General features: G+C 32.2%; 1 protein-coding gene across 1 annotated transcript; it reads right to left on the bottom strand.

The window, feature by feature from the left end:
• Positions 1-5,272: 5,272 nt before the first annotated feature.
• Positions 5,273-6,855, bottom strand: LOC137952054 (cinnamyl alcohol dehydrogenase 1-like). The gene is made up of 5 exons (XM_068799122.1): positions 6,767-6,855; positions 6,557-6,670; positions 6,219-6,446; positions 5,588-6,027; positions 5,273-5,472 (listed from the first exon to the last, which is right to left on the bottom strand). Exons 1-5 carry the CDS (start codon positions 6,853-6,855, stop codon positions 5,273-5,275), a joined length of 1,071 nt encoding a protein of 356 aa, XP_068655223.1.
• Positions 6,856-12,130: the final 5,275 nt, after the last annotated feature.

Genomic DNA, 12,130 nt, shown 5'->3' with positions numbered 1-12,130 from the left:
CACCTAGATATATTTTCTAGAGGCTAGATACATCAACATCAAAGATGTGTTCATGGAACTAAATGCATGGTGCTCGACCTCTTTGTATATATGTAGAGAGAGATGATTATGGTTATCAAATTCTTGATAGAACTTAGTTGTTTAGATATCCTCACAAAAATATGCAATCAACGAAATTATTGACTAGGAATAATATATGCTCAACGCATGGTAGTTAGATCAAAACCTTAGTAAAATCCACTAATTTGACCTCTTGGCTCAAGAAACAAGAAAGACGAAAGCCATCTTAATTACCTGCTCCTGATAACTCAAGTAACAGTGGAAGAACTACCTTTATTTTTGGCAATTCCGGACTAAAAAACCTTTGAGAGACCAATAAATTCTGAAGGTGGCTGATCATTGGTTACACAACAACCAATTCTCTCAGCAAATACAAAGAAAAGTCTGAGAAGGAGACACCCTCTTTCTCCCTCCCATATCCAAAACATATTTTCAAAGAAATGAAAGATCAAGTGGGTAACAACAAGTTTACACTTTCCTTGGGGCATTCATCACTCCATGCAATCCATCGTAGACACTTAGTTAGAAGATGATGGTAATAAGGATCAAGCAAGTCCAACAACTCAATGACCAAACTTTGAGTATGTTTGGAGAAAATTAACAGAGTTTTTTGTGGCCAAGGTGAATGATATCAACAACCTATAGAAGTTAAGTATTGTTGAGTTTCTTTCTTTAGCCAATGATTTATATCTTATAACATTAAAAGCCTTCAATCAGCTCATAAATAAAGGTGGTGCATGACGTGATTTGGAGCAATTGCACCAATCTGTATTTTTTAAAAGAAACTTAGCTTGCCTCACTTCCTACTTCCTTGGTTTGAGATATGTGGCACAAGTACTTGTGTGGGAAGCCATCAATGCCAAGGGTTCCAGAGGAAGTATCCTAGTTGTCTGGGATTTTCCCAACTGGAAATGATTAAAGTGAAGAAAAGTGCCTATTTTATAGCCATCAAGTTTAAGAATTTTGAAGATAATTATACCTAAGTCATAGTTGGTATACAATGGTCCTCTAAAAATCAGCTCAAACAACCATTCTATGACAAATTTGTAGAACCAATTCGTAGCTTGGAATCTTCCATTGATTCTCATGGGCAATTACATTATCAGATTTTCATCATTGATCAATTATAGAATTATTTATACTAATTTGTTAGATAATTTTCAAAATGCATCAAGCCTTGGGATTGCCAACTTACCCCTTGTCCTCATAAGAGCTATTCCAGATAATTGCTCAATAATAATGGACTGCAACCTCACCCCTTGGGATCCAACCCCCTTCATATTTGATTGCTTTTGGCTTCAAACTAGAGGTTTTGTCACTAAGTTGGAACAATGGTAGATTTCCCAATTCTCAGGAAAATTAAAATTGTTAAAAGCCCAAATTATTGAATAGAAGAAACATCATTGACTCCTCTATAGCTCATTGATCCTCCCTCCTATAAGAAATTCATGAGCTTGATATCGATTTCTAATTCGTGGAATTTTGACCCTACTGAGTTATCTCAACTCTCCTCAAGAATTTTGGAAGCAACAAGCTTGTTTCCAGTGGCTCAAGTAGGAGGATAGGAATATCAATTTGGTAAGATGTCTGACAATCTAAAAAAGAATGATATTTGAGCACTAGAAGACGAAAAGATTATCATACTGCCTAGTAAATATACAACAACGAGAGAGAAGCAATATGGAGAAAAATAATTACAAGGTGAATGGATGGTGGCCCTCACCTCCTTCCAATATCAATCAAGCAACAATTGGAAACTCCATGGGCCTCCCAAGACCTTTTTTTGGTTTTAGTGATGTGAAAAATAACATTATTGCATAGATAAATTGTGAACGGGCACCTCAATAACTAATTATCTTTGAAGATATTATAACAAATGCCAAAGAAATCGCCAATCATTTTCTTCTCCACTGCCAATTTACTACTCAAGTCTAGTATATTGTCCTCCAAGTCTTCGATATCAACTTCTGCTTGCTTCAAAGCTTCAACCTGTGGATACAATGGGGTCCTAGTATGTCTATGTCATTTGTGTTTTGGTGATGCTTACTTGGGTCTACCACTACAAGGAATTTAATCAATACCATTCATCTTTTATCCAAAAAAACTAGAGAAATGTGGCTTCTCAGTACATCCTGAAAGACAGTTAGGGTTCCCCAATAAAGGAACATCGTGTTAAGTTGTGGAACCTAATCAACGCTTTATGTTGAAAGACAGTTAGGGCTTCCCACGATATATTAACTATTGTTTCATTAAGGACAGTTTGGAGATTTTACTCTTGTATTGCGATAGCCCTAGTTTTTCTATTTATTTTTGGGACGCCGCTATTAAGGTTCATTATTAGAGAAGGATCTTGCGTTGCGACCCAAGAGAAGTTAGAGAAAAACACCTATGAGTGTGTGCGATCTCTCTTGTAAACTATTTCATCTTCAGAGTGGACTACTGCAGCGGCAAAAGACGGGACATATTCTCACATTGAAACGAACTTGTATAAATTTTATTTTATTTTCGTGTTTGTTTTTTTCTTATTTTGTAATTATTATTGTTAGTTTGAAATTAGGACGTCTAATTCTTAACAGCCTGGCCCTACCAATTTTGGGAAATTTTTTAGAACAATAATGGAAAAATCCTTCTCTCCCACATAGGCAGTATTGAAGACTGAACTAGTGCCTAAACAACTACAACATGAAGTGGCCTTTAGCTAATCATAGCAAATATCTCCTGCACCTTGATGGTTAAAGGGGAAACGACTGCAGTCATTAGTTAGTGCCAAAGAGCTACTAATCACCTGTAGTGCTTCTTATCCTACATTGAGGAGATACAAGATCTAGCAGAGACCTTTCACAATCACTGGGAAGCAATTCCTAGATCAGCCAATGCTGCAGAACTGAGGAAATTTTCCCCTTGCTCATGCTGCACAAATGCAAATGACATGATTTTTAGAAAAGTATAAGAGGTCGACAAGAGAATGAAATTGCTTTAACAATGACTACAAAAGTATAATGTTTATATTAAAGTCAGTTCTTCTTCTTTGTGATGATGAAAGATTTCGAATGGAAAGAATCCCTGGTTAAACCTAAATTCTTCTAATCATCTTGCTCCTTTTTATTTTTTAAAAGATAAACCCAGATCACTAAATTTGCAGAGAGGAGGGGCGGTAGCCTCTTCCGCCTCTTCTGGCTTGTGGAATCGCCCTCCCTCTGGGCTGGAGAAAATTCCCCCCTACCCCTTGAGAATGTCATCAGGCTGACCGGCCTGGTTGCCGGGTTCATTGATTAAGCCGGCAAACTCAGATTTTGACTATATCCGTATTTATAATACCGTAACTCAGACGAGGGATCAGATCCACTTGAACCTGGTTGGATTGGTTGGTCTAGTCTAGATTTTAAAATGGTGCATCAAAGCAATAAAAAAGTTTAGATGCCTTATCCACGAAGATATTGGGATACGGATAAAATAGATTAAGAAATCCAAATATGATTGTTTACTAAGTTGTATAAAATTTACTAAAGTAATTTTTTTAAAAAATAATAATACAAATAACCAATTTTTCAACTCAATATCACAAATACCCAACTTTGACCGGTCAACTACATATGCGTATAGTCAAATGTGACACGTAAACTTTGACCACTTACATCATCACACCACATCACGACATCACTACCCAAAGAGTCTAACGATATGTCTCCTACCAAGTCATTGGAAAGTCACATCATCAAATAAATATTTAAAAATATATTATTTTTTCACAAAATTTAAGATTTTTAAATTAAATATTTAAAATATTTTTTAAGTACTGAAAATATTTAAAATATTTATTTTCTAAAAATATTTTTAAGAGTTAAATATTATTTTTAATTTTTTAAAATATAACGTAATAAAATGTGTACCCAAAAATTAGATTTTTAAACTCTAAAATAATTTTTCAAATAATTTTTTTAAATTGATAATAAAGGAAATTTAATAGGTAAAAATAATTTTTTTGATTAATTAATATACGAAATTTATATTTTTTTATTATAAAAAATAAGGTGAACATTTTGTACCAATAAATAAGAATTTTAAAAACTAAATTATTTTTTACGAAATATTGTATTTAATTAAATAATATATTAAATAAAAATAATTAAAATAAGGTATTAATTAAAATAAGGTATTAATTAAATTAAAAAATATTTTAAAATTATTAAAATATTTTTTATTATATAAAAGTGAAGGTAATGAATTGTAAAGTGTAAGATTTTTTAAAACAAGAAATTAATGTTTTTAAAATATTTTATAATTAAAAATAACCTAAATCAATCATGAAAATAAAACGGGAGAAAAAATTAAATTGACATGAAAGGCTTACATGGCATTTGTGGCATCCTATATTGAGGATGATGTGGCGAGTGACATATTGTTAGATTCTTCGAGTATTGATGTGGCATGATGAAGTGGCACCATGTGAGTGGTCAAAATTTGCGTGTCACCTTTGTCTATACACATGTTCAAACTTGGGTTTTTGTAATATTAAGTTGAAAAGTTTTATTTGTGTTATTATTTTTAAAAAATTGGGTAGTACAGTAAAATTCCCTTTACTAAATGTAATTATGGTTTTATTTTTTACTTTTTATTACTAAAAAGTGGTCGTAATTATGGTAGATTGGATATCTTGAAATGCAAAAAAAGACATACCGGTAGATTGATCAAGTATCACAAATAGTGAAGTTTGTCATTTCAAAAGCACATTTTATTTTTCATTTTAGGAACATTCCATGTTACACGCTAACATGTGGATCCACTGGATCGAAGATTCCCTGTCTGTAATCAACTATCTTGGAGTAAGAAAGCAGTATGAGATACTGCATTGAACAACATATTTGCATTGATTAAGAGTGATATTTATATATGCTTTATAACGATAATATTACCGAATGGATAATTAGAACAGAAGGAGAAATACAATTGAAGGTTTATCTAAACAGAAGGGAAGATAATCCGTTACCATTATATTCTTGAGATAATCTCTAATCAAGCGGTGCCCAAATGCTGCCATTCTGTTAATTGAAGCTGTGTTCTAAAAAAAATGTAACTTGATGGCACTTTGTGTCTAATATGTCATTCTAAATGGCACTTTGTGAACATTTTTTAATCAAGACAAATATTCTTGTTTTATCTTGTCACAGCTACAATAATCTCTCTTGAAGCAAACCCGAATTAACAAAACTTCTCATTCTAGATTGCTACCAGCGACATCGAGCACGAACCTATACCTCACGTCGTTCCTCACCATTCTCTCCATTGCTTTGTTCACGTAATCCGCCTTCACGGTTTCTATCATTGACCTCAACCCCTGTTCTGCCCACAACTCCAGTAGTTCTTGGGTCTCCTTCATGCTCCCTATGAAACTCCCGGTGATCGTCTTTCTCCCTGATATGTATTAAGTCTCAAACATTAGCAAGACCTAAATGAGCATCTCCTGATAATAGTTCCAGCTGATTCAATATCTCGCTGAATATTATTGCTACTTAAAGCTTGCACATACCTAGGATCACAGCTGTGGATTCGAACTGTAGAGGCTTTGGAGCCACTCCAACCAGCATGATTTTCCCTTCAACCTTGAGAAGAGAGAGATAGGAGTCGATGGGGTGAACGGCTGGGACGGTGTCAAGAATGTAATCGAGGCTCTCGGAGGCTTCTGCCATTTGATCCGAATCCGAGCTCACAATGAACGCATCGGCCTTCAAATGCTCTAATGCCTCCTGCTTCTTCTTCTCCGATGAGCTGATCACTGTCACATGGTGCCCCATTGCTCTAGCTATCAGGACTCCCAGATGGCCAACTCCTCCTAGCCCGAGAATCCCACCTCTAAGGCCCCTTTGGCTACCAAAGTATCGTTTCAGTGGGCTGTAAGCTGTCACGCCAGCGCACAGTAACGGAGCTGCCTGCTCCGGCGCTAGGTTCTCCGGTATGCTCACTACGAACCTGCAACCCTTTCAATTTAGTTATAACTCTCATGGCCGTTTGAAAATCGACATGCCCACCAGAAGAAATTTGTTGGAAACTTAGGTATTACATACCCCATATATCTATTAAGTTTCTCTTTGCTGATCGAAAAGAAAAAGAAACTCTTGCTTCCGATCTTGACCCAGATATTATTTTATGTAAATGCTTACTTGTGATGAACAACCATGGCGGACGAGTAGCCTCCTTGAGTAGGTTTCCCATCCTTGTACACACCATTGTAAGTGAAAATTCGGCTGTTGCAGTACTGCTCGAGGTTGAAATTGCAGGAGGAGCATTCCCCACACGATCCAACTATGCATCCCACTCCAACCAGTTGCCCCACTCGGAATTTGGTCACTTCTGAACCCAACTCCACCACTACACCTACTACCTCATGTCTCCATGAACAGAACAGCAGAGAAAAAAATTATGTCTCAAATAAGAAAGAGAGGAAGGAAATAAAAAACTGGGTTAGATTAAGAAGACTTTAATCAAAGACGATACTTACCCTGGAACCAGTGGGTAGTTGGTCATATGTATCTCGTTCCTCATCTGATGAAGATCGGTATGATCTATGCCGCAGTAAAGCACCTTGAAAGCAACATCGTCCGGGCCTGTTTGCCTGTAGACACACGAGTTGATAGAGTCAGTAGCCAAGTTATCAGGGAATTAGTGATCCCAAAAAGCTTTTATGGAGAGATGAGAGAAGCTGGATCACCTGATGTAAAATGTGTAAGGAAAGAGTATCCCAGTGGTGTCTCTTGCAGCCAAACCCGCGACCCTTCTCTCCTTCTGGTTGGTACCCATTCTAAACTCCTGAGAGAGGGAAAAAATCGAGAAATGGTAGTTTGCCCTGTGTCTTGTTTCCGCAGTTGGGTCTGTGAGGCTTAAACCAGTCTGTCTGGAGGTCAAATGCAGGAAATGATGGGAAATCAGAGTGGAAAGATGCAGAGCATCTGCCATTGAAGACAGCCGGCGAAGTAGACTCTCCATTATTGTATTAGTCATAATCCATTCAAGGGACGAAGACGTAAGCTCTAGGATCATCATCCATGGATTCCTGCCTTGTGTTGTGCCCATTATACGTCATATTCAAACTCTATATGTAAATAATAATTAACTAACTCGGTCTATCTAGAAGGGAAGATGGCGATGGCTTGACAACTTGTAGTTGAACATTGAAAGTCACTTAGGAAAATAAAATAAAGATTTATAAAATGTTGCATTTTAATTTGTAGGGTAGATTGGATTTTTGGCAATAGAAATTGAGCAAGGGGAGGCCTTCCCCCTCACCCTATAGACATTCATTATTGGAAACTATTCCCCTCTTTTTGCTACACATGAATCCACTTTCTAAAATTTAGAATGGATTTAGGCTTAGGCCTATTTAGATACTGATTTGAAGTCATTGCATACAGAAGGTCTTATTTAGAATTACGAGATATGATATAGTTGCATTTAGAATTGATAGAAAGGAGTATGTGCCTCTAAGCCCACCAAAGTTAAGTGCACCCAACTTATCATTTAGCCATCAAATTTAAATTGAATGATCTAAATCATTTTGTTCAACATATATATTTTAGCTCTTGTATTAATGATTAAGACTCATGTTAATTTTTTAAATTTGTAATTATCTAATGAAATGATGACATTGTTGTGAATATTATTGAAGTAAGTAGCTTTCTTGTAAAATAATTCAAATTTTACAAAAAAAAAAAAAAAAAGGTTTAAAAGTTGGGTGTAACCAAGGTTGGTTGGACTTGAGTGATATGGAAGCCTTTCTACAAAATCACGAGGAATACGCTATGGAGATGTTGTAAATGCATTTTTGACAGTGCTTTGTCTTTTGGTGCATATGTAGTAGTTTTAGGACTATTGAGGTGGATACAAGACCATAAGCAAAGTTCTACGATACCCACACATAAAAAAACTACGGGAGTGAGCCATACTAAAATTTTCATTTCCCCATTGGATATGATTTAGATATTTATTGATATAAATCCTGTGTAGGATTTGAACAACTATATCAATAGAATTTGGTATCTTCCTTTTTATTATTTTCGGTTATTATATCTTATATTGTTGTTATGCATGAGAAGTTATAACTATAGTGTTTTTACGTGGTTTTTACCTATTGGAAGTTGAACTATAGTCTAGCCTCATGCTGTTTCATTTTTCTCTACATAACTACATGGTGGTTTAGGGCAATGCTTGAATTGCCGGACAACCACCTAGCACAATAGGTTGTGAAGGGATAATCTATCTGAATGGAATGAACTCAACAATTTGAATGATTATGAAAGAGAAAGTTCTCTAAAGGAATCCATGTTCTAAATATTCAAACGACTAGCCTAGAAAAAGCTAGAAGAGAAAACAAGAAAATAAGGCACTACCAAGAAGACCATTCAAACAAACATATATTTGTCCTAAAAACCAGGAGAGAGAAAAACCACTACAAGGAATCGTTCAACCAAGCATTTGAAAGGCCAATTCAAAGTAAGTCAAACAACTGAAGAAAGAGGATAGACCGATTATAAAAGACCATAATGACTCAAAGCTATGTTTGAATGATGACACCTAAGAATTGCAGAAAGAAATTTAAAGCTTCGATTTGGCCAAAATAAGTCTTTAAAATCTTTAAATGACCTATCTATGTGATCAACAACTTAAACAAAAAATTTCATGCAATTTTTCATGAGTTTTTATCTAGATGTCAATGATTTTTGCAAAAGGACATAATGACCCTCTCTAAGCCTTATGTATTTAAGTTGTTTTCCAAACAATTGGCCCTTTAATTCCCAAGGCTTTCACAACAACTTCTAAGTACACCTACACTTTGAAATAAAATTTGAAGTTTAAATTTGGTATTTGGAAGTCACTCTTAATAAGTTAAGTATACTTGTACATTTACTTTGGAATCTTTATTGTCTTAGCTTTTTTTTTTTTTTTTTTTTTTTTTTGTATATGAAGCATGATCGATCAAGCCATAGTAGCATGATTAATCAATGTACTAGAACCATAAAAAAATCACATTGATTGATGTTGTGATTTATCATAAGGCCACAATAACTTCAAAATATAATTGTTCGAGCTTGATTAATAGATCAATGAAAAGGTATGATCAATCAACCCTTCGTGTATTTGTCAAAGCATTGATGATAGAATACTACTGACATTTGAAATGTTGCTCCTAGTAAATCCTAGCAAGAATAATTCATGCTTAAGAATGTTGCATTAGTTGTCGATAAAAAATTACTAGTTCATACTATTGGTTGAGTTCAGGTAATGGAGATCAAAATAATGATAGTAGAAGAGGTAAAAACAATGGAAATTATGGAAAAAAAAATTGACAGGGGAGTTCAGTGTTAGTTTGTAAAAATTTTAATCAAACTACAAAGAGCTATTGGAAACTTCACATGCAACTATCAGAAGCAAAACTTGAATGTGGACTAGATGCCCATACTATCCTAGTCACTATCCAAGGACTAACACTCAATGAGGTACTAAAAAAAGGTTGGGGTGGATGGTAGAATAGATCAAGATATGGTTAATGACCCAAGTAAATTATTGATACTATTTATTTATTTTATCATGTGAAAGTTATGTCTGAGTTAAAAATGATTGTCCAAGTTAGAAACCATTTTTCTAAACTAACAAAACCCACTTGTTTATCTTGGAAGGACTATTCTGTAGCACTCTCCTTCACATTTGGGCTTTTTTGTCAATCTTATAGATAATTTTTTTGGGTAGAGGCCATGCACAAGTACTTACTCCTATACCATGTAAAAATGAAATTGAATGCATGAAAAGTAAAAGACAAAATAATTTTATATGGTTCAGCTTTGAAAGCCTAATATCTGGACAAAAGAAGAGGGAAAAATTTATTGCATCAAAGTGAATTTTTACATTAATTACAAGTCTATTTATATGACAAAAAGAGATCATTTGGATCTTTAATCAAGGATTTAAATTTCTTTGGTATATACTGTTAATCCTTCAATTTAAAAAATAAAGCTAATCAGGACTTTCTCTTGATCATTTTACTTTTATCATCTTAATTTTATCATCTTAATTTAATGTTAAATTAATTATTAATTTAAGATCATTTAAAATCCATTTTAGTTTATTTTAAAAACTATCTTAACAAATTTTAATCTATCATAGTAATTTTTATAATAAAAATACCATCTTTTTTTATATAAATTTATTATTTTATATTATATTTATTTACTATTTTAAGACTGAGGAGTTAGGTATCGTAATATGTACTATTTAATCGAGGTGCTAAAAAACTGGTTTTCCAAAAATTTAAAAAAAGGTTAACCGAGCAAAAATTAAAAGAACTTTTTCAAGTCTTCGAACGACGAAAATTTTTAATCAAATAAAAAATAATATTTTTTTCCTACACATTTCAAAATACACAAACACACCCTAATTATTTACTCTTGTATGAGTTCTCTGACAGCAAAATTAAAAGAAAATTTTAGATATTTAAATGACAAATAATTTTAATAAAAAAATTATATTTTCTTCCAACACTTTCTAAATTCCCTATTTTAACATTATATTTAGTTACTATTTAAAATTTATAAATTATTTATTTTAAAAGTAATAATTTGAGTAAAATTTGGATATTATAAAACTAAGGATTTGTTTAATAATTTTACTTTTCTAATCTTAATTTATTTTTTAATTAATCATTAATTTAAAAATATTTAAAATCTATTTTTTAGTCAAATAAAACTATCTTATAAAAGTTAAATCTATCAAAGTAATTTTCTATAGTAAAACATCCTCTCTTTTTTAATTTTTTAAATTTATGATTTTTATATTATATTTAATTACTATTTAAAAATTAAAAATTAGATATTTTAAAATTATTAATTTCATTAATATTTGGATATTATAAAACTATAGATTTTTTAATCATTTTACTTTTATCATCTTAATTTAATGTTAAATTAATTATTAATTTAAGATTATTTAAAATCCATTTAATTTATTTAAAATTTTTTAATCTATCATAGTAATTTTTTATAATAAAAATACCGTCTTTTTTATTATATAATATTATCATTTTTATATTATATTTATTTACTATTTTAAGACAGAGAAGTTAGATATCGTAATAGTCAGAATTTGGCTATTAAAAATTAAATATTTTTAAAATTTTTTAGTGTTTTTATTTAATTAAATTAATTAACATGGTTTAAATTTTAAAATTATTTTTTAATGTTGTCAAGTGAAAATCTTTCTTCACTTATTAATAGAAAAGTTAAATAAAACTATCTTACAAATTTTAAATATATAAGACTATTTTATTAATAAATTCCTTCTACACTTTCTACTACACTTTCCATTGTGCTCACTAACACAAAAAAATTACTTTACACAATAATTTTTCGTTGTTGAATTTTTAGTCATGGAATCTTCATGAAAAAAAAAAACACTATGATCTTTTCCATTAGTGGAGCTCATCTTCAACCTTCTATTGTTAACAGTCGCTACTTTGTTGGTTCAACGAAGCCATTTCCCTTGCGAACCACTTAGCTAGCCACCTTTGTAGCAAGAATCACTACGGAATGTATTACTTAACATGTAAATAGTGTGTCATTATAATTTTTCCCGTTGGCTTAAATTACATATGCAATTTATGTCCCTATATAACAGGACTCAAAAAATTGTTTGTAAATGAATATTCTAGGCTAATAGGCAATCTAGAATTTTTTTTAAATATTTCTTTCCCATCTTGACTAATCACTTAAATAGAATATTTGTCCTATAGGGTTAAATAAGTATATCTCCATGATTAATCATAATTTTTTATGTCATTAAATTTATGTAACTAAGCTTAATGTCACTAAGCATTTGTATAATTAAGAATGTTGTAGCAATTACTCAAATATTCAAATGTATACCAAAAATATGACATAAAAAGACTGAAGTATGCATAAACCTAAATAAATTTTGCACGATTATTGAAGTTGCATAAAAACAAATTACTACAATTTTAATATATATATATATATATATTTTGTGTATCCAACTACAACACATAAAGCCAGTCGGGCTTAATGGTCAC

Source organism: Aristolochia californica, unplaced genomic scaffold (assembly GCF_029961685.1).
Source record: "Aristolochia californica isolate CCGP_79_NKW_82.1479 unplaced genomic scaffold, dmAriCali1.0.hap1 SCAF_15, whole genome shotgun sequence".
NCBI classification, from domain to species: domain Eukaryota; kingdom Viridiplantae; phylum Streptophyta; class Magnoliopsida; order Piperales; family Aristolochiaceae; genus Aristolochia; species Aristolochia californica.
Note: the sequence above shows the minus strand (reverse complement) of the source record. Positions and strands in the feature narration are given on the sequence as shown.